This window comes from Anser brachyrhynchus (assembly GCF_964034855.1).
Source record: "Anser brachyrhynchus genome assembly, chromosome: 34".
In the NCBI taxonomy this organism is placed as follows: domain Eukaryota; kingdom Metazoa; phylum Chordata; class Aves; order Anseriformes; family Anatidae; genus Anser; species Anser brachyrhynchus.
The window spans coordinates 319,720-347,552 of NC_137727.1; the positions used below are offsets into that span (position 1 = coordinate 319,720).

At 56.4% G+C, this 27,833-nt stretch overlaps 1 protein-coding gene, 1 long non-coding RNA gene and 2 gene segments (V, D, J or C); 2 read left to right on the forward strand and 2 right to left on the reverse strand.

Annotated features, from left to right (window-relative positions):
* Positions 1-1,801: 1,801 nt before the first annotated feature.
* LOC308184476 (Ig mu chain C region-like) lies at positions 1,802-15,165 on the forward strand. The segment is given in 6 exons: positions 1,802-1,961; positions 7,925-8,209; positions 10,444-10,779; positions 12,378-12,496; positions 13,464-13,944; positions 14,719-15,165.
* Positions 9,080-10,437, reverse strand: LOC308184500. Its single transcript, XR_013942670.1, has 2 exons — positions 9,877-10,437; positions 9,080-9,741 (listed from the first exon to the last, which is right to left on the reverse strand). It is a non-coding gene; the product is annotated as an uncharacterized lncRNA (long non-coding RNA).
* Positions 15,166-15,614: 449 nt separating the features above from the next.
* Positions 15,615-18,333, forward strand: LOC308184508 (immunoglobulin heavy constant gamma 2-like). The segment is given in 2 exons: positions 15,615-18,036; positions 18,149-18,333.
* Positions 18,334-22,455: 4,122 nt separating this feature from the next.
* LOC308184477 (uncharacterized protein) lies at positions 22,456-25,542 on the reverse strand (the record flags this gene model as incomplete). Its single annotated transcript, XM_080571585.1, has 4 exons — positions 22,456-23,273; positions 23,383-23,468; positions 25,321-25,375; positions 25,475-25,542. Coding segments are annotated over 4 exons (483 nt in total), but the record flags the coding sequence as incomplete, so codon positions are not given.
* Between the last annotated feature and the right edge of the window lie 2,291 nt (positions 25,543-27,833).

Genomic DNA, 27,833 nt, shown 5'->3' on the forward strand with positions numbered 1-27,833 from the left:
CCTAGGTGGGCATGGCCAGCACATCCAGGTGAGCTTCCCTAGCACATCTAGGTGAGGACGGCCAGAAAATCTGGGTGGGCTTCCAGAGCACGTCTAGGTGAGCTTTCCTAGCACATCTCGGTGAGCTTCTCTAGCAGATCTAGGTGAAGATGGCCAGAAAAATCTGGGTGGGTTTGCTAGCACACCTAGGTGGGCTTCCATATCACATCTAGGTGGGCTTCCCTAGCACATCTAGGGGAGCTTCCCCAGCAGATCTAGGTAAGCATGGCCAGCATTGCTTGGTGGGCTTCCATAGCACATCTCGGTGAGCTTCCCTAGCTCATCTAGGAGACCACGGCCAGAAAATCCAGGTGAGCATTCCTAGCACATCTAGGTGGGCTTCCATAGGACATCTGGGGAGCTTTGCTAGCACATCCAGCTGAGCACGGCCAGAAAATGTAGGGGAGCTTTGCTAGCACATCGAGGTGGGCTTCCATAGCACACCTTGGTGGGCTTCCCCAGCGTGTCGAGTTGAGCTTCCCTAGCACACCTCAGTGAGCATGGCCAGAAAATCTGGGTGGGCTTCCCTAGCACGTCTAGGTGGGCTTCCCTAGCACGTCTAGGTGGGCTTCCCTAGCACATCTTGGTGGGCTTTGCTTGAGCATCTGGTTGAGCATTGCTAGAAAATCGAGGTGGGCTTCCCTAGCACATCTCGGTGAGCATGGCCAGAAAAGCTAGGTGGGCTTCCATAGCACAGCTAGGGGAGCGTGGCCAGAAAATCCGGGTGGGCTTTGCTAGCACACCTAGGTGGGCTTCCAGAGCACGTCTAGGTGGGATTCCCTAGTGCATCTCGGTGGGCTTTGCTTGAGCAGCTTGTTGAGTGTTGCTAGAAAATCGAGGTGGGCTTCCCTAGCACATCTAGGTGGGCTTCCGTAGCACAGCTAGGTGAGCATGGCCAGAAAATCTGGTGGGCTTCCCTAGCACATCTAGGGGAGCTTCCCCAGCAGATCTAGGTGGGCTTCCGTAGGACCTCTAGGGCAGCATGGCCAGCAAACCTAGGTGGGCTTCCCTAGCACATCTAGGGGAGCTTTGCTTGCTCATCTAGGTGGGCTTCCATCCCACGTCCACGTGAGCATGGCCAGCAAACCTGGGTGGGCTTCCTAGCACGTCCAGGTGGGCTTCCATTCCACGTCGAGGTGGCCATGGCTAACGGGTCCAGGCGACCACCACCGAGCTCTACGCGTGCGTAACTTACGGATGTGACACTGAGGTCCTGGAGAAGCTCGACGCCCACAAGCGTCGCCGTCACATCCGGGTGGCCATGGCCAGAAGATCTGGGTGGCCGTGGCCATCAGGTCTAGGTGGCCATCTTTGGAACCTGCAGGTGACGCTCGGTGGCACCTCTTGGTGGCCACCGTGACCTCCTCTTGGTGGCCACCACCATGAGAACGTGTAGGTGACCACCACCATTGGTGGCCGTCACCATTAATACCTCTTGGTGGCCACCATGACCTCTTGGTGACCAACTCCTCCTCCTGGTGGCCACCACCATGACCTCCTGGTGGCCACCACCATGACCTCCTGGTGGCCACCACCTCCTCCTGGTGGTCACCATGACCTCTTGGTGGCCGCCACCACCATGACCTCTTGGTGGCCACCATGACCTCTTGGTGGCCACCACCTCCTCCTAGTGGCCACCATGACCTCTTGGTGGCCACCACCTCCTCCTAGTGACCACCATGACCTCTTGGTGGCCACCACCTCCTCCTAGTGACCACCATGACCTCTTGGTGGCCACCACCTCCTCCTAGTGGCCACCACCATGACCTCTTGGTGGCCACCACCTCCTCCTAGTGGCCACCACCACGACCTCTTGGTGGCCACCACGACCTCTTGGTGGCCACCATCACCTCCTGGTGGCCATCACCGTGACCTCTCGGTGGCCCCCATGACCTCTTGGTGGCCCATGGTGGCCCACCAAGGTGACCTCTTGGTGGCCCTCCCGCACCCACCTCTCACCACGCGTCTTCTCCTCCACCGCCGGCACCCACCTGGAGGGGGAGAGAAGAAAAATTGGGGCGAATTCCCTGGATTTTGGGTAAAGTACCTGGATTTGGGATAAAATACGCAGATTTGGGGTAAATTACCTGGATTTTGGGGGTAAAATATGCGTATTTTGGGGGTAAATTACCCGGATTTTGGAGTGACATCGATTTTGGGGTAAATTAACTGGGTTTTGGGTTGAATCACTTGGATTTGGGGTTGATTACCTGGATTTGGTATGTGACTTGGGTTTTGGGGTGAATTCCCTGGATTTGGGGGTAAAATGCATGGATTTGGGGGTAAACTACCTGGATTTTGAGGTGAATTACACAGATTTTGGGATGACTGCGATTTTGGGGTGAGTTACCTGGATTTGGGGTAAAATACCTGCATTTTGGGTTGAATTACTTGGGATTGGGGATGAAATACTAGGATTTTGGGGTGAATTACTTTGGATTTGGGGGCAAATTACCTGGGTTTTGGGGTGAATTACCTGGATTTGGGGGTAAAATACCTGGATTTTGGGGTGAATTCCTTGGATTTTGGGGTGAATTCCTTGGGATTGGGGATGAAATACTTGGATTTGGGGGCGAATTACTTGGATTTGGGGGCAAATTACCTGGATTTTGGGGTGAATTACCTGGGTTTTGGGGTAAAGTACTTGGATTTTGGGGTAAAATACCAGGATTTGGGGGTAAATTACCGGAATTTGGAGGTAAAATAACTGGATTTTGAGGTGAATTACTTGGGGTTTGGGTAAATTATCTGGGTTTTGGGGTGAATTACCTGGGTTTGGGATCAATTCGTTCATTATACGGGCTCTCTGTGCTTAATCCTATCAGTTATTGGCCCTAGCGGTTGTCAATCCTATTGATTATTGACCTTATTGATTGCCAGTCCTATTGATTATTGACTCTATAGGTCATCAATCCTATATTTTATGGCCCCTAGTGGTTATCAGTTCTATTGGTTATTGATCCCTTTGGTTATTGACCCTATTATTTACTGACCCCATTGATTATTGGTCCTATGGGTTATTGGCCGTATAGGTTATTGACCATATTGGTTATCGATCCCACCCATTATTGACCCTATTGGTTATTGATCCTACGGTTTATTGACCCTATTGGTTATTGATCCTATGGGTTATTGGCCCTATCAGTTATTGACCCTATTGGTTATCGATCCTACCCATTATTGACCCTATTGGTTATTGGCCCTATCAGTTATTGACCCTATTGGTTATTGATCCTATGGTTTATTGACCCTATTGGTTATCGATCCTACCCATTATTGACCCTATTGGTTATTGGCCCTATCAGTTATTGACCCTATTGGTTATTAATCCTATGGTTTATTGACCCTATTGGTTATCGATCCTACCCGTTATTGACCCTATTGGTTATCGATCCTACGGGTTATTGGCCCTATCAGTTATTGGCCCTACCCATTATTGACCCTATTGGTTATTGATCCTATGGTTTATTGGCCCTATTGGTTATTGATCCTACCCATTATTGATCCTATTGTTTATTGACCCTATTAGTTATTGATCCTACCCATTATTGACCCTATTGGTTATTGATCCTATGGTTTATTGACCCTATTCGTTATTGATCCTACGGGTTATTGACCCTATTGGTTATCGATCCTGCGGGTTATCGATCCTACCCATTATTGACCCTATTGGTTATTGATCCTATGGTTTATTGACCCTATTGGTTATTGGCCCTATCAGTTATTGACCCTATTGGTTATCGATCCTACCCATTATTGACCCTATTATTGACACCGTTGGTCATCGATGTGCGGGGTTATTGATAACCCGATTGATTATCGATTGATTAGTCATCACTCCCATTGGTTATCGATCCTACCGGTTATTGACCCCATAACTGACCCCACTGGTTATTGATCGCCCCACAGCGGTCCCGTAGCGACCCCCAGCGGCCACCGCGCGAAAACACCCCCGAACGGCACCAAAACGAGGACAGAAACGGCAATTTTGGGCCTCTCCTGCCCCCCTGCTGCCACGGTGGCCGATTTCTGCAGAAATTCACCCAAATGCGGGAAAGGGTGGGGGTGGTGATGACGTCATCGGCCCTGACAGCTTGGTTGTTTTTCCACCCCGGCGGAGGCGGCCAATGGGGTTGTTTTGGGTAATTTTGGGTTATTTCTGTTATCGCAGGTTTTTGTCGCTCGCGGCTCCAGGCAGAGCTCCGTGCCCAAAATCGCCGGCGGGGACCCAAAATCGCCGCTGTTGACCCCAAAATCTCAGCGCGGGTCGAGGGGATTTGAGAAGGACCCAAAAAAGCCCACGTGGACCCCAAAATCTCCGTTGCGGACCTCAAAATTTGCATCTGGGCTCGAAAACCTCAATTACGGGCTCCAAAACTCTGCCATGGACCCCAAAACTCCAGTATCTACCCCAAAATTCCAACAAGGATCAAGATCAACAGCATGGACCCAAAATCTCCGTTTCTGACTCCAAAACCTCCATCGTGGACCCAAAATCTCCATTTTTGACTGCAAAACCTCCATCATGGACACAAAAATCTCCATTTTTGACTGCAAAACCTCCATCACGGACCCAAAAATCTACATTATGGACTCAGAATCTCCAGCAAGGACCCCAAAATGTCCATGGAGGACCCCAAAAATCCAAGATGGACCAAAAAATCTCCATTATGGACCGAAAAACTCCAACATAGACCCCAAAACTCCACCGAAGGTCAAGAAGCTTCAGCGTGGACCCAAAAACCTCTGTTAAGGACCCAAAAACTTCATCATGGACTCAATCTTCATCACAGACCCAAAATCTTCGTTTTGGACCCCAATATCTCCAATCTGATCCCAAAATCTCAAGCAAAGATCGAAGGGCTCCAAAAATCTCCGGTATGGACCCAAAAATCTCCATTACGGACCCAAAAATCTTATCACGGTCCCAAAATGTCCAAAATGACCCCAAAACAGCAGCAGGACCGCAGGGGCTCTGGGACGGACCCCAAAAATCTCCGTTTTTGGACCCAAGACTCCTCAGCAATCCCAGGGGATCCACCACGGACCCAAAACCTCCAGAACTGAGCCCAAATCTCCGGCATGGACAAAGAAATGGGGGAGCCTGGGTATGGGGCCAGGGAGAGCTGCGGGGCTGAGCTAGCTGTGGGTCAGGAGAGCTATGGGGCAGGGGGATCTGTGGGGCTGAGCTAGCTGTGGGGCAGGGGGAGCTGTGGGTCAGGAGAGCTATGGGGCAGGGGGATCTGTGGGGCTGAGCTAGCTGTGGGGCAGGAGAGCTAGCAGTGGGGCTGAGCTAGTTGTGGGTCTGAGCTAGCTATGGTCAGGGAGAGCTGTGGGGCAGGAGAGAGCTTTGGGGCTGAGCTAGTTGTGGGTCAGGAGAGCTAGCTATGGGGCAGAGCTAGTTGTGGGTCTGAGCTAGCTATGGTCAGGGAGAGCTGTGGGGCAGGAGAGAGCTGTAGGGCTGAGCTAGCTGTGGGGCAGGAGAGCTATGGGGCAGAGCTAGCTGTGGGTCTGAGCTAGCTATGGTCAGGGAGTGCTGTGGGGCAGGAGAGAGCTGTGGGGCAGGGAGAGCTGTAGGGCAGAGCTAGCTGTGGGGCAAGGGAGAGCTGTGGGGCAAGGGAGAGCTGTGGGGCAAGGGAGAGCTGTGGGGCAGGGAGAGCTGTGGGGCAGGGAGAGCTGTGGGGCAGGGAGAGCTGTGGGGCAGGGAGAGCTGTGGGGCAAGAGAGCTGTAGGGCTGAGCCAGCTGTGGGGCAGGGGGAGCTGTGGGTCAGGAGAGCTATGGGGCAGGGGGATCTGTGGGGCTGAGCTAGCTGTGGGGCGGGGGATCTGTGGGTCAAGAAGAGCTGTGGGTCTGAGCTAGCTCTGGGTCAGGGAGAGCTGTGGGGCAGGGGAGATTTGTGGGTCTAAGCTAGCTGTGGGGCAGAGCTAGCTGTGGGGCAGGGAGAGCTGTTTGCTAAGGATAGCTGTGGGGCAGGAGAGCTGTGGGGCAGCAGAGAGCTGTGGGTCTTAGCCAGCTGTGGGTCGGGGGAAAGCTGTGGGGCAGAGCTAGCTGTGGGGCAGGGAGAGCTGTTTGCTATGGATAGTTGTGGGGCAGGAGAGAGCTGTGGGGCTGAGCTAGTTATGGGGCAGGAGAAAACTGTGAGGCTGAGCTAGCTGTGGGTCAGGAGAGCTATGGGGCAGAGCTAGTTGTGGGTCTGAGCTAGCTGTGGTCAGGGAGAGCTGTGGGGCAGGAGAGAGCTGTGGGTCTGAGCTAGCTGTGGGGCAGGGGAGATTTGTGGGTCAGGGAGAGCTGTGGGGCAGAGCTAGCTGGGGGTCAGGGAGAGCTGTGGGGCAGGAGAAAGCTGTGGGTCAGGGGGATCTGTGGGGCAGAGCCAGCTGTGGGGCAGGGAGAGCTGTTTGCTATGGAGAGCTGGGGGTCAGGGAGAGCTGTGGGGCTGAGCCAGCTGTGGGGCTGAGCTAGCTATGGGGCAGGGAGAGCTGTGGGGCAGGAGAGAGCTGTAGGTCTGAGCTAGTTATGGGGCAGGGAAAGCTGTGGGGCTGAGCTAGCTGTGGGTCAGGGAGAGCTATGGGGCAGGGGAGAGCTGTGGGGCAGAGCTAGCTGTGGGGCAGGAGAGAGCTGTGGGGCTGAGCTAGCTGTGGGTCTGGGGAAAGCTGTGGGGCAGAGCTAGCGGTGGGGCAGGGAGAGCTGTGGGGCTGACTTAGCTGTGGGGCTGAGCTAGTTATGGGTCGGGGGAGCTGTGGGGCTGAGCTAGCTGTGGGGCAGGGAGAGCTGTGGGGCTGGAGAGGTCCACGTGTCCTTAGAAGCACTTGTGGGGCTGGGATCGCTATGGGGCTGGAGATAGATGTGGGGCAGAGATAGGTGTGGGGCTGGAGATCTCCACGTGTCCTTCGAACCACTTGTGGGGCAGATCGCTATGGGGCAGGGGGGAGATAGATGTGGGGCAGAGATAGCTGTGGGGCTGGAGTTTGCTATGGGGCAGAGACAGTTGTGGGGCTGGAGATAGATGTGGGGCAGGGAGATCTGTGGGTCTGGACATAGTTGTGGGGCACAGATAGTTGTGGGGCAGAGATAGATGTGGGGCTGGAGATCTCCATGTGTCCTTCGAACCACTTGTGGGGCAGATCGCTATGGGGCAGGGGGGAGATAGATGTGGGGCTGGAGCTACATATGGGGCAGAGACAGTTGTGGAGCAGGAGTTTGCTATGGGGCTGGAGATAGATGTGGGGCTGGAGATAGATGTGGGGCAGAGATAGATGTGGGGCTGGAGATCTCCACATGTCCTTCGAACCACTTGTGGGGCAGATCGCTATGGGGCAGGGGGGAGATAGCTGTGGGGCAGAGACAGTTGTGGGGCAGGAGTTTGCTATGGGGCAGGGAGACAGTTGTGGGGCTGGAGATAGATGTGGGGCTGCAGATGTCTACATGTCCTTAGAAGCACTTGTGGGGCAGATCGCTATGGGGCAGGGGGGAGATAGGTGTGGGGCTGGAGATAGATGTGGGGCAGAGATAGATGTGGAGCTGGCGATCTCCGTGTGTCCTTCGAACCACTTGTGGGGCAGATCGCTATGGGGCAGGGGGGACAGATGTGGGGCTGGAGTTTGCTATGGGGCAGGGAGACAGTTGTGGGGCAGGGAGACAGTTGTGGGGCAGAGAGATAGATGTGGGGCTGCAGGTGTCTACATGTCCTTAGAAGTACTTGTGGGGCGGGGGGGGGGGACATCTGTGGGGCAGGAGACATCTGTGGGGCTGGAGACAGTTGTGGGGCAGGGACATCTGTGGGGCTGGAGCTCTCTACGTACCCACCTCCCCGCCCCACAACCACCCCGCCCCCCAACCTCCCCGCCCCACATCGCCGCCCCCCAACCTCTTCCCCCCGCCCCACAGCCAGCCCCACGGCGCCCTCCGTCTTCCCCATCTCCTCCTGCTGCGGCTCCACCCAGGACAGGCCCGTCCTGGGCTGCTTGGCCACGGGCTTCGTCCCCGGCCCCGTCACCTTCTCCTGGACCGGGGCCGCCGCCGGCGCCGCCCTCGCCGTCCCCGAGACCGTCGGCGCCGGGCCCCACCAACGCGCCGGCTTCCTGCGCCCGCCCCGCGCCTCCCGGGGGGACTCCTTCACCTGCAGCGTCAACCACCCGGCCACCGGCGTCACCCTGACCAAGGAGGTGGAAGGTACGGAAGGGGCCGGACCCCGTAGCGGAGGTTGTTTTGGGGGGCGGGGGGGGTTTGGGGGGGTGGCGGGGCCCGCAAGTGGTTGGATGGGGTGGGGGGTTCTCCAGACCCCGTAAATACCTTCAGGTTCCCACCAGACCCCATAAGTCATCTAATAGGGCAGGAGGTTCTCAAGACCTCGAGAACATCTGGAGGTCCCACCAGGCCCCATAGTGGTCGGGTGGGGTGGGAGGGCCTCCAGACCCCATAAATACCTTCAGGTTCCCACCAGACCCCATAATTTATCTACTAGGGCAGGAGGTCCTCAAGACCTCGAGAACATCTGGAGGTCCCACCAGGCCCCATAAGTGGTCGGGTGGGGTGGGAAGTCCCCAAGACCCCATAAATACCTTCAGGTTCCCACCAGACCCCATAATTCATCTACTAGGGTAGGAGGTCCTCAAGACCTCTTGGATATCTGGAGGTTCCTACAAGACCTCGAGAACTTCTGGAGGTCCCACCAGGCCCCATAAGTGGTCGTGTGGGGTGGGAGGGCCTCCAGACCCCATAAATACCTTCAGGTTCCCACCAGACCCCATAAGTCATCTAATAGGGTAGGAGGTCCTCAAGATCTCCTGGGTATCTGGAGTTCCCACCAGGCCCCATAAGTGGTCGGGTGGGGTGGGAGGTCCCCAAGACCCCATAAATACCTTCAGGTTCCCACCAGACCCCATAAGTCATCTAATAGGGTAGGAGGTCCTCAAGATCTCCTGGGTATCTGGAGGTCCCGCCAGGCCCCATAAGCGGTCGGGTGGGGTGGGAGGTCCTCAAGACCCCATAATTACCTTCAGGTTCCCACCAGACCCCATAACTGGTCTAATAGGGCAGGAGGTCCTCAAGACCTCTTGGAGATCGTGAGGTTCCTACAAGACCTCGAGAACATCTGGAGGTCCCACCAGGCCCCATAAGTGGTCGGGTGGGGTGGGAGGTCCTCAAGACCCCATAAATACCTTCAGGTTCCCACCAGACCCCATAACTGGTCTAATAGGGCAGGAGGTCCTCAAGACCTCTTGGAGATCGTGAGGTTCCTACAAGACCTCGAGAACATCTGGAGGTCCCACCAGGCCCCATAAGTGGTCGGGTGGGGTGGGAGGTCCTCAAGACCCCATAAATACCTTCAGGTTCCCGCCCGACCCCACAACCCGTCCAATGGGGGTGGGAGGTCCCGAAGACCTGGAGAAGGCGAAGACCACCCCTGGCCCCACAGCTTCTGCAGTGGGGTGGGAGGTCCCTGAAGCTCATAGGGCCGTGGGAGCTCCTCCCCTCACCCCATAGCTCTGGGTGGGGTGGGACGGGACCTCCCCGAGCCCCCCCGGTTGGACCACGCGGGGACCTCCCGTCGGTTGGGGTGGGAGGGCCCCGACCTCCGTTGGACCGTGCGAGGACCTCCCCTTCCCCTGCGATTGGCCAAGAGGTCCCCGGGGTCCCGCCACGTCCCCACCTCACCCCATAAGGCACCCAATGGGGCGGGACCTCCAGGAGACCCCCAGAACCTCTGAGGACCTCCTCCAGACCCCATAACACCTCCAAGATCTGAGGTTCCTTGGCCCACAGAAGGTCCCCACCTCACCCTACAACTCCCTCAATGGGGCAGGACCTCCAGAAGACCCCCAGAAGACCCCCAGAACCCCTCAGGACCACCTCGAGACCCCATAACTCGTCCAATATTTGGGGAGTCCCCAAGGTTCCTTGGCCCACAGAAGGTCCCCACCTCACCCTACAACTCCCTTCATGGGGCAGGACCTCCAGAAGACCCCCAGAACCCCTCAGGACCTCCTCCAGACCCCATAACTCGTCCAATATTTGAGGTTCCTTGGCCCACAGAAGGTCCCCACCTCACCCTACAACTCCCCAAATGGGGCAGGACCTCCAGGAGACCCCCAGAACCTCTGAGGACCTCCTCCAGACCCCATAACACCTCCAAGATGTGAGGTTCCTTGGCCCACAGAAGGTCCCCACCTCACCCTACAACTCCCCAAATGGGGCGAGACCTCCAGGAGACCCTCAGAACCCCTCAGGACCACCTCGAGACCCCATAACTCGTCCAAGATGTGAGGTTCCTTGGCCCATACCACGTCCCCACCTCACCCCACAAGCCACCCAATGTGGCGGGACCTCCAGGAGACCCCCAGAACCTCTGAGGACCACCTCGAGACCCCATAACACCTCCAATCTCCCCCCCCCTCCCCCCCCAGTTTGCACCACCCCAGAGGTCCCCACCCCCCCCGAGGTCCAGCTCCTCCACAGCTCCGCCTGCAGCGCCACGGGCGGCGACTCCCTGGAGTTCCTCTGCGTCATCTCCGGCTTCTCGCCGGCCACCGTGGAGGTCGAGTGGCTGGTGAACGGCGTGCCGGGCCTGCTGGTGGGGACGTTGACGCCGCCGCGGCGCGACGCCGGGGCCACCACCTACACGGCCACCAGCCGCACCAACGTGTCGCTAGAAGACTGGAAGGAGGGCAAGGCCATCACCTGCCAGGTCAAGCACCCCGCGACCGGCACCAAGGCGCAGGATCACAGCCGCTTCTGCCCAGGTGAGGAGGACAAGGGCGGCGCGGAGGTGGTGGTGGTGGGATCTCGGGGGGGGGTTCCGCCGGGGTAGAAGGTTCCAGGCCCTGGTTGGGTTCCGCCAGGGTAGAAGGTTCCATGACCAGGACGGGTCCTACCAGTGTAGGAGAAGGTTCCATGACCATGATGGGTTCTACCAGCCTAGAAGGTTGGATGACCATGATGGGTTCCACCAGGGGTAGAAGGTTCCATGACCAGGACGGGTCCTACCAGTGTAGGAGAAGGTTCCGTGACCATGATGGGTTCCACCAGGGTAGGAGAAGGTTCCATGACCAGGACGGGTCCTACCAGTGTAGGAGAAGGTTCTGTGACCATGATGGGTTCCACCAGTCAAGGTTGATATATGACCATGATGGGTTCCACCAGCCTAGAAGGTTCCAGGACCTCGTTGGGTTCTGCCAGGGGTAGAAGGTTCCGTGACCAGGACGGGTCCTACCAGTGTAGGAGAAGGTTCCATGACCATGATGGGTTCCACCAGGGTAGGAGAAGGTTCCATGACCATGACGGGTTCTACCCGTGAAGGACACAATGGGTTCCACCAGCCTAGAAGGTTGAATGACCATGGTGGGTTCCACCAGGTGTAGAAGGTTCCATGACCATGATGGGTTCTACCAGCCTAGAAGGTTCCGTGACCATGATGGGTTCTACCAGCCTAGAAGGTTGGGTGACCAAGATGGGTTCCACCAGGGTAGGAGAAGGTTCCATGACCATGATGGGTTCTACCAGCCTAGAAGGTTGGATGACCATGGTGGGTTCTAGCAGGGTAGGAGAAGGTTCCACGACCATAGTGGGTCCTACTAGTGGAGGATGATGATGACCGTGATGGGTTCCACCAGCCTAGAAGGTTGGATGACCATGGTGGGTTCCAGCAGCCTAGAAGGTCGGACGACCGCGGTGGGTTCCTCCAGCCTAGGAACCGGAGAACATCTCCGCCTCTTGCCCCCCCCCCAGAATTCTGACCACCTTGGTTGTCCTCCTGACCCCCCTGCTGGCCACGACTGTCGACCGCGAGGTCCTCCAAACGTTCCTCGAGGAACCACCCCCCACCCCCCCCCACCTCCGAAACCTGGCGGGGGCGGACAACCCCAGCAGGTCCTTCTCCTCCCCCCACCCTCGGGACATCGGTGGCCACCTTCCCGTCGCCCTGGGACCTCTCCGGAACCCGAGGACCGGTGGGGAGAAAAAAAAAAAAAAAACGGAGATTTTGGTGAAAACCCCCAAAAAATAATAAAAAAGAATCAGAATCACGTGACTGCGGTGTGTGGCACCAGCCTAGAAGGTTCCGTGACCGTGATGGGTTCCACCAGCCTAGAAGGTTCCAGGACCATGGTGGGTCCTACCAGGTGCAGAAGGTTGGATGACTATGGTGGGTCCTACCAGCCTAGAAGGTTCCGTGACCATGATGGGTCCTACCAGGTGTAGAAGGTTCCATGACCATGATGGGTCCTACCAGGTGTAGAAGGTTGGATGACCATGGTGGGTCCTACCAGGTGCAGAAGGTTGGATGACCATGATGGGTCCTACCAAGTGTAGAAGGTTCCATGACCATGGTGGGTCCTACCAGGTGTAGAAGGTTGGATGACCATGGTGGGTCCTACCAGCCTAGAAGGTTGGATGACCATGATGGGTCCTACCAGGTGTGGAAGGTTCCAGGACCATGATGGGTCCTACCAGGAGCAGAAGGTTGGATGACCATGGTGGGTCCTACCAACCTAGAAGGTTCCGTGACCATGGTGGGCTCCACCAGGTGTAGAAGGTTGGATGACCATAACGGGTCCTACCACGTGTAGAAGGTTGGATGACCATGATGGGTCCTACCAGGTGTAGAAGGTTCCATGACCATGGTGGGTCCTACCAGGTGTAGAAGGTTGGATGACCATGGTGGGTCCTACCAGGTGTAGAAGGTTGGATGACCATGGTGGGTCCTACCAGGTGTAGAAGGTTGGATGACCATGGTGGGTCCTACCAGGTGTAGAAGGTTGGATGACCATGACGAGTCCTACCAGGTGTAGAAGGTTCCATGACCATGACGGGTCCTACCAGGTGTAGAAGGTTGGATGACCATGATGGGTCCTACCAGGTGTAGAAGGTTGGATGACCATGATGGGTCCTACCAGGTGTAGAAGGTTCCATGACCATGGTGGGTCCTACCAGCTTAGAAGGTTGGATGGCCATGATGGGTCCTACCAGGTGCAGAAGGTTGGATGACCATGGTGGGTCCTACCAGGTGTAGAAGCTCACGTGACCGCGGTGAAGGTCGCACGACCGTGACGGTGGAGGACGTTGCGTGACCGTGATGGGTCCTACCAGCCTAGAAGGTTGAAGGACCATGATGTGTAGGACCATTCCAGAAGGTTCTACAACCAGGGAGTGCTAGAACCTCCAGAAGGTTGTAGGACCATGGTGTGACGGGTCACCTAGATGGTTGTAGGACCTTCTAGAACATCTAGAAGGTTGTAGGACCGTGATGTTTTGGACCTTTCTAGAAGGTCTCAAGACCATGGTGGGCTAGAACCTCCAGGAGGTTGTAGGACCGTGGTGTGACGGGTCACCTAGAAGGCTGTAGGACCTTCTAGAACCTCTAGAAGGTTGTAGGACCTTCTAGAACATCTAGAAGGTTGTAGGACCGTGATGTTTTGGACCTTTCTAGAAGGTCCTAAGCCCACCACGACCTCCACCACCCCAGCAGCTCGCCCGACCGCGCTTCTCCTCGCCGCCTTCCAACCCCCCCGTGGCCACCAGCCCCCAGGGGTGGTGGTGGTGGTGGTGGCCACCTCCAGCGCCCTCCTCCCGCCCCGCAGGCCCGGGCTCCCAGAGCTGCAGCCCCATCCAGATCTTCGTGGTCCCGCCGAGCCCCGGTGGCCTCTACGTCCGCCAGGACGCCAAGATCCACTGCGTGGTGGTCAACCTGCCCAGCGACGCCAGCTTGAGCATCTCCTGGACCCGTGAGAAGAGCGGCGTCCTCCGGCCGGACCCCATGGTCCTCAGCGAGCACTTCAACAGCACCTTCACGGCCAGCAGCTCGCTGGCCGTCTCCACCCAGGACTGGGTGGCCGGCGAGCGCTTCACCTGCACCGTGCAACACGAGGACCTCCCCGAGCCCATCAGCAAGAGCATCTCCAAGCACGCAGGTTGGTGGCCCGCCGCGCGGGGGTGGGGGCCCACCACCTAGGCTGATGTCCCACCACGTGGGGTTGGGGTCCCACCACGTAGTTTGATGTCCCACCACGTAGGATGGAGTCCCACCACCACGTAGGTCAGTGTCCCACCACGTGGGGATGGAGTCCCACCACCACGGAGGTTGGCGCCCCACCTCATAATTTGGTGCCCCACCACGTGGGGATGGAGTCCCACCATGTAATTTGGCGTCCCACCACATAGTTTGGCCACCCACCACGTAGCTTGGCGTCCCACCACGTGGGGATGGTGTCCCACCACCATGTAATTTGGCGACCCGCCCCATAGTTTGGGGTCCCACCACGTAATTTGGGGTCTCACCATGACAGCCGATGTCCCACCATGTTGGTTGATGTCCCACCACCACGTAGGTTGGTGTCCCACCGTATAATTTGGTGCCCCACCAAGTAGTTTGGTGCCCCACCACGTGGGGTGGAGTCCCACCACGTAGTTCGGTGTCCCACCACGTGGGGATGGAGTCCTACCATGTGGAATGGAGTCCCACCACCACGTAGGTTGGTGTCCCACCACGTGGGATGGAGTCCCACCATGTAATTTGGCGTCCCACCACGTAATTTGATGACCCACCACGTAGTTCGGTGTCCCACCACGTGGGGATGGAGTCCTACCATGTGGAATGGAGTCCCACCACCATGTAGGTTGGCGTCCCACCACCAACCCCGCCCCAAAACCGCCCCCTTTGGGTTAACCCCGGGCCTCCTTTCCAGGCAAGGTCACCCCGCCGCACATCTTCACCTTCCCACCCCACGCCGAGGAGATGGCCCTGGCCGAGGTCACCCTCACCTGCCTGGTGAGGGGCTTCCAGCCCGAGAACGTGGAGGTCCAGTGGCTGAGGAACCACAACAGCGTCCCGGCCACCGAGTTCGTCACCACCCCACCCCTCAAGGAGGCCAACGGGGACGGGACCTTCTTCCTCTACAGCAAGATGACCGTCCCCAAGGCCAGCTGGCAGGGGGGCGTGTCCTACGCCTGCATGGTGGTCCACGAAGGGTTGCCCATGAGGTTCACCCAACGTCCTCTCCAGAAGACCCCCGGTAAATAGGTTTTTCGCCCCAAAAATCCCCACCCCACCCCTCCTTTTTTTTTTGTAAATAACTTTCTGTGGCCTGAAGTTCTCCTGGTCTTCTAATAAAGCCCACCGGCCTCGTCTCGCACCGCCTGGTCTCCGCGGAGTGGTGTCTTCGGGGGTCTCCGGGGGGGGGGGGACGTTGGGGTGGGTGGACGAGGAGGTGGTTGGATGGATGGACGGATGGATGAGAAGATGGTTGGATGAGAAGATGGAGAAGGTGGATGGCTGGTGGAGAAGGTGGATGGATGGAGGGACACCAGACTTGATGGTTGGATGGTTGGACACCAGATGGGATGGATGGCTGGTGGAGAAGGTGGATGAGAAGATGGAGATGGATGGATGGAGGGACACCAGATTTGATGGTTGAATGGTTGGTTGGGTGGATGGATGAGAAGATGGGTGGATGGACGGAGGGACACCAGACTTGATGGTTGGTTGGATGGATGGATGAGAAGATGATGGATGGTTGGGTGGAGAGACACCAGACTTGATGGTTGGATGGCTGGATGGATGAGAAGATGGATGGATGAGAAGGTGGATGAGAAGATGGGTGGATCGATGATTGGTTGAGAAGATGGATGGATGGAGGGACACCAGACTTGATGGTCGAATGGTTGGATGGTCGGTTGGGTGGATGGATGAGAAGACGGGTGGATGGATGGAGGGACACCAGCCTTGATGGTTGGATGGTTGGACACCAGATGGGATGGTTGGATGGATGGATGGATGAGAAGATGGATGGTTGGATGGATGGATGGATGGATGGATGGATGGATGGATGGATGGATGGATGGAGGGACACCAGGCTTGATGGATGGATGGTTGGATGGTTGGATGAGAAGATGGATGGATGAGAAGATGGATGGTGGGTTGAGAAGATGGATGGACGGAGGGACACCAGACTTGATGGTCGAATGGTTGGATGGTCAGTTGGATGGAAGAGAAGATGGTTGGATGAGAAGATGGCCGAGAAGATGTTTGGTGGGTGGTTGGCTGGATGGACGAGAAGATGGATGGCAGGATGGAGAGACACCAGCCTCGATGGCTGGATGGGTGGACACCAGGCTTGATGGGTAGATGGTTTGAGAGACGCCGGCCACAATCGTTGGGTGGACGGTTGATTGAGGTGGGACGGCCGTCCGACCATCCATCTTCTCACCCGACCATCCATTTTCTCACCCAACCATCTTCTCACCCATCTTCTCATCCATCCAACCATCTTCTCGGTGGACAGATGAGGTCAGATTAATTGGTCAGTTGGTTGGATGGACAGTTAGGAGGTCAGATGGTTGGTCAGATGGATGGATGGATGAGAAGATGGATGGAGGGATGAGAAGATGGGTGGATGGAAGCTCTCGAGGTGGACAGATGGACAATTGGGTGGGACGGAAGGCCGGAAGGTTGGTCGGGTGGACTTTGGATGTCGACGGAGATGACGGAAGGGTTGGTGGACAGGCGGCTGGGTTGGCTGGAGTCTGCGGTGGACGGATGGGCGAGAAGATGGGCGAGAGGATGGATGGATGGAGATGTTCTGGAGGTGTTTGGGAAGGTCTGGGAATGGTTGGATGGATGGGTGAGGAGATGATGGGTGAGGAGATGATGGGTGAGGAGATGATGGGTGAGGAGATGATGGGTGAGGAGATGGATGGTTGGATGAGAAGGTGGTTGAGAAGATGGATGAGATGATGATGGATGGATGGTTGGATGGATGAGAAGATGGAAGGATGAGGAGATGGATGAGGAGTTGGATGAGAAGATGATGGATGGATGGTTGGATGGATGAGGAGATGGATGAGAAGATGGATGAGAAGATGATGGATGAGGAGATGGAAGGGTGAGGAGATGGATGAGAAGATGATGGATGGTTGGATGGATGGTTGGATGGACGAGGAGATGGTTGGATGGACGAGGAGATGGTTGGATGGACGAGGAGATGGTTGGATGGACGAGGAGATGGTTGGATGGATGAGGAGGAGGCTGAGGAGATGGAGGCTGGATGAGGAGGTGGAGGCTGGATGAGGAGATGGTTGAGAAGATGGTTGGATGGATGAGAAGACGGACGAGATGATGGTGGATGGATGGATGAGAAGATGGAAGGATGAGGAGAGGGATGAGGAGATGGATGAGAAGATGAGGGATGGATGGTTGGATGGATGGGGAGATGGATGAGGTGATGATGGTTGGATGGATGAGAAGATGGTTGGATGGTTGGATGGACAAGAAGATGGAGGAGATGGATGAGGAGATGGATGAGGAGAGGAGATGGATGAGGAGATGATGGATGAGGAGTTGGATGAGAAGATGGATGAGAAGATGATGGGTGAGGAGATGGAAGGGTGAGGAGATGAGAAGATGGTTGGATGGACGAGATGATGGTTGAGAAGATGGTTGGATGGTTGGATGGACAAGGAGATGGTTGAGAAGATGGTTGGATGGATGAGAAGATGGATGAGGAGATGGACGAGGAGATGGATGAGGAGATGGTTGGATGGTTGAGATGGATGAGATGATGGTTGAGAAAATGGTTGGATGGTTGGATGGATAAGAAGATGGATGAGGAGATGGTTGGATGGACGAGGAGATGGACGAGGAGATGGTTGGATGGACGAGGAGATGGTTGGATGGACGAGAAGATGGATGAGAAGATGGTTGGATGGATGAGAAGATGGTTGGATGGACGAGCAGACGGCTGACTGACCCACCTCCCCACCCAACCCACCCCCAACAGACCCCCGCGGGGAGGCGGGACCCAACCCCCCCCTTGACCTCCCCACCACCACCACCACCACCTCCACCGTGTCTTCTTCTCCCCCTCCCCCCAGAGCTGGACATCTCCACCGCCCTCTGCCCGGACGCCGGCGACCAGGAGCTGGACGGCCTCTGGGCCACCATCGCCGTCTTCATCACCCTCTTCCTCCTCAGCGTCTGCTACAGCGCCACCGTCACCTTCTTCAAGGTGGGCTTCCGTAACCACGTCCCCCTCGCCCCGGAGGTGGGACGGCCAATGGGGGGTGGCCGTGACCTCCCCGGCGGCCATCTTGTGTCCTCTCCTCCCCACCCCACCCCAGGTCAAGTGGCTCTTCTCCACCGTCCTGCAGCTGAAGAGCGCCGGCGGCGGGGGCGGGCCCTACCGCAACGTCCTCAAGGAGGCGGCGTGAGCGGGGGGGACCCCGAAACGGCCGCTTTTTGCCCCAAAAACAAAAAAAAAGGACTTAAGGGGGAAAAATATAAGGGGGGGGGGGGGAGCGGGGTGCTGTGGGGTGTTGTGGGGTGCTATAGGGCACGATGGGGTGCTGTGGGGTGCTATAGGGTGCTGTGGGGTGTCATGGGGTGCTATAAGGCACTGTGGGGTGATGTGGGGTGCTGTGGGGTGCTGTGGGGTGCTATAGGGCACAGTGGGGTGCTATGGGGCGCTATAGGGCGCTGTGGGGTGCTATAGGGCACAATAGGGCGCTATGGGGTGCTATAGGGCATGATGGGGTGACGTGGGGTGCTGTGGGGTGCTGTGGGGGTGCTATGGGGTGCTATAGGGCACAGTGGGGTGCTGTGGGGCGCTATAGGGCACAATGGGGTGCTGTGGGGTGCTGTGGGGTGCTATAGGGCACAGTGGGGTGCTATGGGGTGCTATAGGGCACGATGGGGTGACGTGGGGTGCTGTGGGGTGCTATAGGGCACAGTGGGGTGCTATGGGGCGCTATAGAGCAATAGGGGGTGCAGTGGGGCGCTATAGGGCACAACAGGGTGCAGTGGGGTGCTATGGAATGCTATAGGGCACAGTGGGGTGCTATGGGGTGATGTGGGGCGCAATGGGGTGCTATAGGGCACAGTGGGGTGCTATGGGGCGCTATAGGGCACTGTGGGGTGCTGTGGGGTGCTGTGGGGTGCTGTGGGGTGCTGTAGGGCACAATAGGGCGCTATGGGGTGCTATAGGGCACGATGGGGTGACGTGGGGTGCTATAGGGTGCTGTGGGGTGCTGTGGGGTGCTATGGGGTGCTATAGGGCACAATAGGGCGCTGTGGGGTGCTATGGGGTGATGTGGGGTGATGTGAGGTGCAGTGGGGCGCTATAGGGCACAGTGGGGTGCTATGGGGTGCTATAGGGCACGATGGGGTGACGTGGGGTGCTGTGGGGTGCTATAGGGCACAGTGGGGTGCTATGGGGCGCTATAGAGCAATAGGGGGTGCAGTGGGGCGCTATAGGGCACAACAGGGTGCAGTAGGGTGCTATGGAATGCTATAGGGTGCAGTGGGGTGCTATGGGGTGATGTGGGGCGCAATGGGGTGCTATAGGGCACAGTGGGGTGCTATGGGGCGCTATAGGGCACAATGGGGTGCAGTGGGGTGCTATGGGGCGCTATAGGGCACAACAGGGTGCAGTGGGGTGCTGTGGGGTGCTATAGGGCACAGTGGGGTGCTGTGGGGCGCTATAGGGCACAACAGGGTGCAGTGGGGCGCTATGGGGTGCTATAGGGTGCAGTGGGGTGCTGTGGGGTGAGGTGGGGCGCAATGGGGTGCTATAGGGCACAGTGGGGTGCTGTGGGGCGCTATAGGGCACAATGGGGTGCTGTGGGGTGCTATGGGGTGATGTGGGGTGCAGTGGGGTGCAGTGGGGTGCTGTGGGGTGCTATAGGGCACAGTGGGGTGCTGTGGGGTGCTATAGGGCACAGTGGGGTGCTGTGGGGCGCTATAGGGCACAACAGGGTGCAGTGGGGTGCTATGGGGTGCTATAGGGTGCTGTGGGGTGCTGTGGGGTGCTATAGGGCACAGTGGGGCGCTATGGGGCGCTGTGGGGGTGCAGTGGGGTGTTATGGGGTGCTGTGGGGGAGCAGTGGGGCAAAATATGGGGCACAAAGGGCCGTGGGGCGGGGGGGGGGGGGAAGCTATGGGGCAGCAATTCCCTATGGGGCAGGGGGTCGCTATGGGGCAGGGGGTCCCTATGGGGCAGGGGGTCCCTATGGGGCAGGGGGTCGCTATGGGGCAGGGGGTCCCTATGGGGCAGGGGGTCGCTATGGGGCAGGAGGTCCCTATGGGGCAGGGGGTCCCTATGGGGCAGGGGGTCGCTATGGGGCAGGGGGTCCCTATGGGGCAGGGGGTCCCTATGGGGCAGGGGGTCGCTATGGGGCAGGGGGTCCCTATGGGGCAGGGGGTCCCTATGGGGCAGGGGGTCGCTATGGGGCAGGGGGTCCCTATGGGGCAGGGGGTCGCTATGGGGCAGGAGGTCCCTATGGGGCAGGGGGTCCCTATGGGGCAGGGGGTCGCTATGGGGCAGGGGGTCGCTATGGGGCAGGGGGTCGCTATGGGGCAGGGACCTCGTATGGGGTAGGGGTCTACCCATAGGTAACCGGCCGCCAGGTCTACCTATAGGGAAAACAACTACAGCCGCCAGGTCTACCCGTAGGGAAAAGACTCCAGCCACCAGGTCTACCCATAGAAAAAACCTCCAGCCGCCAGGTCTACCCATAGCACCACCTCCGGTTCTTTTCCCCGTAAAACCCGCAAATTTAGTGCAAATCCCCCCAAATCCAACCCCCAGCGCGTCTGCACGAGCGTCTCGACGGGTTTTCGCTGACCCTAACCCCCAAATCTCCCTTTTTTCCCCTCATTTTTCACCGTTTTCTGCCGGTTGCAAAAGTTAAATTAAATTAAAAAAATATGTACGTTATTTTTCCTAATTTACCCCAAATCTTTGGGTATTTTCTTGCATTTTGTCCCCAGAATCTTCCCTTTCACCTAAGGCTGAAGGAACGCACGTTTTTTTGGGGAATTAAAAAAAAAAATGCGTTTTATGTCCAAAATTACTTCTTATAGAAGAAAAAAGCCTTTAGCGATTTTTATGGCAACATAAAATATTTTATGGTGAAAAACACCAATTTATGGCAAATAAACTTTTTTTTTTTTAACGGAAAAAATATAGAAACATTTTACAGCAAAAAAAAAAACGTTATATGGAAAAATATTTGATGGGAAAAAAAAAAAAGATTAAAAAAAAGGCAAACCCAACCATTCTATGACCAAAAAACGCCATTTTACAGCAAAATAATCTTTTTTTTTTCCAAAATAAGTCATTTTTATGGAAAAAAAAAACCACTGTTTTACGGCATAACAGATGAAGATTTTAGGGCAAAAGAATCCGTATATGGGAAAAAATAGTTTTATGACAAAAAGGGCATTTTATGGCAAAAAAAAAAAAAAAACGCATCTTTTAGGAAAAAAAAAAGCATTTTATGGAAAAAAATATATATTTTATGGCAAATCCCACCATTTTCTTCATTTTAAATCACATTTATAAGGATTTAAAAAAAAATAAGCTTAAAACCCAATTTCTTTGTGGATGCAAAATGCCCTGTTTGTCCTCTTTTTCTCCCCAAAACGCCTCCCCCGCCACCGAAAACCGCCACTTTTAGCTTTTTATGCAAAAAACCCTTTTCCGCCTCGTTTCGCCTGGCCGCCTTTGCGCAAACAGGCGAGCCGCTGGGCCCCAAAGTTTCGATTCTCGGCCCAAAATTAAAACTCTTGGCACCACCCGGGTGGAAAATCCCCAAAGGACCGGGTTTTGCCCCAAAAAGGAGCTGCGGGGTGAGGGCGCCCCCACGCGGCCGAGCCGCGCACCTCCCTCCTCTCACCTGATTGGTCGAGGCCGCGCTGACATCACGCAGCCAATAGCAGCGCGGGAGCCTCTCCTCGCCCTTCCCCGATTGGCTGGGGGCCGAATTGAGCTGGGGTCCCGATTGGCTGGGGGCCGAATGACGTCATCCGGCCCCAAATTGGGCAGAAAGAACGCGAAATAACAATTTCAGCTCAATCTCAATCAAAGCATCGATTTTTTTTTTAATCAAAGTATCCAAAAAGCATCAAATCACCCCGAAACGGCGGCGGCCGGACCGGGAAGCCCCGCCCCCGCATCGGGGGGGCAACGGAGCGACGTGATTGGTCACCCGTGGCAAGGAAGCCCCGCCTCCTCTGCACCGTGATTGGTCACCCGCCTTGGTTTTGGGGGAAGGATGGGGGAAAAAGGGGAAATCCCACGTTTTGGGGGGGAATTGGATCAAAAGGCAAAATCCCGCTTTTTTTTTAGGTGGAAACGGTTCAAAACCCCAAAGTCCTGATTTTTTTGTGTGGAAACGGGCCAAAACCCAAAATCCCACTATTTTGGGGTGGAAAGGTGACACTGAAACCCCCAAAATCCCCGTTTTTTGGGGTGGAAACAGGACTTTGAAACCAAAAAAATCCCATTTTTGGGGGGTGGAAATGGGATGCTGAAACCCAAAGTCCTACTTTTTTGGGGGTAGAAATGGGTCAAAACCCCAAAATCCCACTATTTTGGGGTGGAAAGGGGACACTGAAACCCTAAAATCCCCGTTTTTTGGGGTGGAAACAGGACTTTGAAACCAAAAAAATCCCATTTTTGGGGGTGGAAATGGGACGCTGAAACCCAAAGTCCCACTTTTTTTGGGGTAGAAATGGGTCAAAACCCCAAAATCCCACTATTTTGGGGTGGAAATGGGACATTGAAACCCAAAAATCCCCATTTTTATGGGGGTGGAAACAGGTCAAAACCCCAAATCCCAATTTTGGGGGGACGGAAATGGGACACTGAAGTCCCATTTTTGGGACTTTGGGGAAGTTGTAGTATTTCGAGGAGGAATTGGGTCAAAAAAAGGAAAATTCCAGTTTTGGGGGATTGGGATGGGACAATGAAACCCCAAATCCCACTACTTTAGGGTGGAAATAGGACACTGAACCCCCAAATCCCCATTTTTTTGGGGTGGAAATGGGACATTGAAGTCCCATTTTTGGGACTTTGGGGAAGTTGTAGTATTTCGAGGAGGAATTGGGTCAGAAAAGGGAAATTCCAGTTTTGGGGGGATTGGGATGGGACAACGAAACCCCAAATCCCATTATTTTGGGGTGGAATTGGGTCAAAAAGAATGGGTTTCATTTTTTTTGGCGTGGGAACGGGGCACGAAACGGTAAAAACTCACTCTTTTGAGCGGGAAACGGGTCAAAAAAAGGACCTTCCATTTTTTGAAAGGGAGCGGGAGAGGGCTCGGGGCCAGGAACCCGCTCTTTTTTTTTTTCTTTTTGGGGCGAAAAGAGCGGGTTTTGGCCCCCTTCAGAAAATCATGGCCTTGGGTTCCCCCGGGGCTTGCGGAGCTTCTCCATGTTCTTCTGCAGGACGTCGAGGAGCACGGCCTGCGGGGGGGGTGGGGGGGGACAAAAAGGGGGGGAGGGGTGAAAGGGGGTGGGATTTATGGGGTCGGGGGGGGCTTGTAGGGTCGGGGATGGGGACCCCAAAACTCACGTAGAGGTCCCGGAGCTCCGCCAGGGCCAGGCGCGTCGCCCCAGTTCGGCCGCGTCCAGGGCGTGCACCAGGGCCCGGTAGTCCAGCTGGGGGGCGGGGGGAGGTAATGGGAGACCCCCGGGGACCCCGATAGACCCCATAGACCCCAACAGACCCCCAATGGACCCCAGTAGACCCCAGTAGACCCCAGTACACCCCAAAAGACCCCATTAGACCCCAATAGACCCCATAGACCCCATAGACCCCCAATGGACCCCATGGACCCCATTAGACCCCAACAGACCCCATTAGACCCCAATGGAACCCAACGGACCCCAACGGATCCCAGTGGACCCCAATAGACCCCATAGACCCCAATAGACCCCCAATAGACCCCATGGACCCCCAAGAATCCCCATGGGACCCAATGGATCCCAATGGACCCCAACAAACCCCAATGGACCCCCATGGACCCCAATGGACCCCATAGACCCCATTAGACCCCCAATGGACCCCATTAGACCCCAGTACACCCCAAAAGACCCCATTAGACCCCAATAGACCCCATAGACCCCATAGACCCCCAGTGGACCCCATGGACCCCATTAGACCCCCAATGGACCCCATTAGACCCCAGTACACCCCAAAAGACCCCATTAGACCCAATAGACCCCATAGACCCCATAGACCCCCAGTGGACCCCATGGACCCCATTAGACCCCCAATGGACCCCATTAGACCCCAGTACACCCCAAAAGACCCCATTAGACCCCAATAGACCCCATAGACCCCATAGACCCCCAATGGACCCCATGGACCCCATTAGACCCCAACAGACCCCATTAGACCCCAATGGAACCCAACGGACCCCAACGGATCCCAGTGGACCCCAATAGACCCCATAGACCCCAATAGACCCCAATAGACCCCATGGACCCCCAAGAATCCCCATGGGACCCAATGGACCCCATTAGACCCCAGTGTGGCCCTATAGACCCCATGGACCCCAAAAGACCCCATTAGACCCCATTAGACCCCAATAGACCCCCAATGGACCCCATGGACCCCCAAGAATCCCCATGGGACCCAATGGACCCCATTAGACCCCAGTGTGGCCCTATACACCCCATGGACCCCAAAAGACCCCATTAGACCCCATTAGACCCCATTAGACCCCAATAGACCCCAAAAGACCCCAATAGACCCCATTAGACCCCAATGGACCCCAATGGACCCCAATGGACCCCAGTGGGCCCCAATAGACCCCATTAGACCCCATTAGACCCCAATAGACCCCAATGGACCCCAAGAGACCCCAACGGACCCCAAAAGACCCCAATGGACCCCAATGGACCTCATTAGACCCCAATAGACCCCATTAGACCCCCATTGTCCCCCATGAACCCCAGTGGACCCCAACAGACCCCATTAGACCCCAATAGATCCCATTGGACCCCAATAAACCCCAATGGACCCCAGTGTGCCCCTATAGACCCCAATAGTCCCAAATGTGACCCCAATAGACCCCCAAGGACCCCAGTAGACCCCAGTAGACCCCCATTGTCCCCCATGAACCCCAATGGGACCCCATAGACCCCATAGACCCCAATGTGACCTCAAAGACCCCAACGGACCCCCATGGGACCCCATAGACCCCAATGTGACCCCATAGACCCCAATGTGACCCCATAGACCCCAATAGACCCCAAAGGACCCCAAAGGACCCCAAAGTGCCCCCAAAGGACCCCAAAATGCCCCCACGGACCCCAATGAGCCCCCCCGGACCCCAATGCGATCCAATCGACCCCCAATTGCACCCGCCGGACCCCAAAGAATCCCGAATTCACCCCAAAGAACCCCCAAATCCACCCCAAAATCCCCCCCCCGGACCCCAATCCACCCTTCAGACCCCAATAAAACCCCGAAAAACCCCAAATTCACCCCAAAAAAAAATCTCACCACGTGGGGGTTTTTGGCCGCCTTGGAGACGGCGTCGCCCCGCTCCGACAGGTACCTGGGCGTTTTGGGGTGAGGCGACGGGATTTAGGGTCACGGGATTTGGGGTGGGGTGGGGTGGGGAGGGGGGACCCCAAAAAAAACCCCGTAGACTCACTTGGGGAGGCGGCCCTGAAGCCCCTCGAGTTGGGTGCGGGACGCGGTCAGGAGCTCCAGAACCTTCTCCTGGTTTTGGGGGGAATTTGGGGTTTTTTGGGGTGTTTCGGGGTTTTAGGGGGGTTAAGGGGTTTTGGGGGGGGTCCGCGGGGCGGGGGGCGGGGGGAAAAACGGGGAGGATTTGGGGGATTTAGGGGGGAATTTGGGGGAGTTTAGGGGATTTGGGGAAAAACGGGGAGGATTTGGGGGATTTTGGGGGGATTTGGGGGATTTAGGGGGGGATTTGGGGGAGTTTATGGGATTTGGGGGAGGATTTGGGGGAGTTTAGGGGATTTGGGGGGAATGGGGAGGATTTGGGGGATTTAGGGGGATTTGGGGGATTTAGGGGGGATTTGGGGGGATTTGGGGGATTTAGGGGGGGATTTGGGGGAGTTTATGGGATTTGGGGGAGGATTTGGGGGAGTTTAGGGGATTTGGGGGGAATGGGGAGGATTTGGGGGATTTAGGGGGTATTTGGGGGATTTGGGGGGATTTGGGGGATTTAGGGGGGATTTGGGGGATTTGGGGGGGATATGGGGGAGTTTAGGGGATTTGGGGGAGGATTTGGGGGATTTGGGGGGATAATGGGGGGGAGTTTAGGGGATTTAGGGGGGGAATGGGGAGGATTTGGGGGATTTAGGGGGGATTTCGGGGAGTTTATGGGATTTGGGGGGGAATGGTGAGGATTTGGGGGATTTAGGGGGGAATTTGGGGGGATTTGGGGGAGTTGAGGGATTTGGGGGGGAATGGGGAGGATTTGGGGGGATTTGGGGGATTTAGGGGAGGATTTGGGGGGATTTGGGGGGAAATGGGGAGGATTTGGGGGATTTGGGGGGGGATTTGGGGGGATTTGGGGGATTTAGGGGGGGATTTGGGGGATTTGGGGGGATTTGGGGGATTTAGGGGATTTGGGGGAAAATGCGGAGGATTTGGGGGATTTAGGGAGGGATTTGGGGGGATTTGGGGGATTTAGGGGGGGATTTGGGGGGATTTGGGGGATTTGGAGGGGGATTTGGGGGAGTTGAGGGGATTTGGGGGGGAATGGGGAGGATTTGGGGGATTTAGGGGAGGATTTGGGGGGATTTGGGGGAGTTGAGGGGATTTGGGGGGGGAATGGGGAGGATCTGGGAGATTTAGGGGGGATTTGGGGGATTTAGGGGGGATTTGGGGGGGAATGGGGAGGATTTGGGGGATTTGGGGGAGGATTTGGGGGAGTTTAGGGGATTTGGAGGGAATGGGGAGGATTTGCGGGATTTAGGGGGTATTTGGGGGGGGATTTGGGGGATATAGGGGGGATTTGGGGGGATTTGGGGGATTTGGGGGGGATATGGGGGTGTTTAGGGGATTTGGGGGGAAATGGGGAGGATTTGGGGGATTTGGGGGGATTTGGGGGAGTTTAGAGGATTTGGGGGGATTTGGGGGGAAATGGGGAGGATTTGGGGGATTTAGGGGGGATTTTAGGGAGGATTTGGGGGATTTAGGGGAGGATTTGGGGGGGATTTGGGGGAGTTTAGGGGATTTAGGGAGGGAATGGGGAGGATCTGGGGGATTTAGGGGGGGATTTGGGGGAGTTTAGGGGATTTGGGGGGAATGGTGAGGATTTGGGGGATTTAGGGGGGATTTGGGGGATTTAGGGGGGGATTTGGGGGGATTTGGGGGATTTGGGAGGGATTTGGGGGAGTTTAGGGGATTTGGGGGGGAATGGGGGGGATTTGGGGGATTTAGGGGGGATTTGGGGGGATTTGGGGGTGTTTAGGGGATTTAGGGGGGGAATGGGGAGGATTTGGGGATTTAGGGGGGATTTGGGGGGATTTGGGGGTGTTGAGGGGATTTGGGGGGAATGGAGAGGATTTGGGAGATTTAGGGAGGGATTTGGGGGATTTAGGGGGGATTTGGGGGGGAATGGGGTGGATTTGGGGGATTTAGGGGGGATTTTAGGGTGGATTTGGGGGATTTAGGGGAGGATTTGGGGGGATTTGGGGGAGTTTAGGGGATTTGGGGGGAAATGGGGAGGTTTGGGGGTTTAGGGGGATTTGGGGATTTTGGGGGGTTTGGGAGGGATTTGGGGGAGTTTAGGGGATTTGGGGGGGAATGGGGAGGATTTGGGGGATTTAGGGCGGTTTGGGGGATTTGGGGGGGAATTTGGGGGGATTTGGGGGGGAATGGGGTGGATTTGGGGGGTTTGGGGAGATTTGGGGGAGTTTAGGGGATTTGGGGGGGAATGGGGAGGATTTGGGGGTTTTAGGGGGGATTTGGGGGGTTTGGGGGTGTTTAGGGGATTAGGGGGGAATGGGGAGGATTTGGGGGATTTAGGGGGGGAT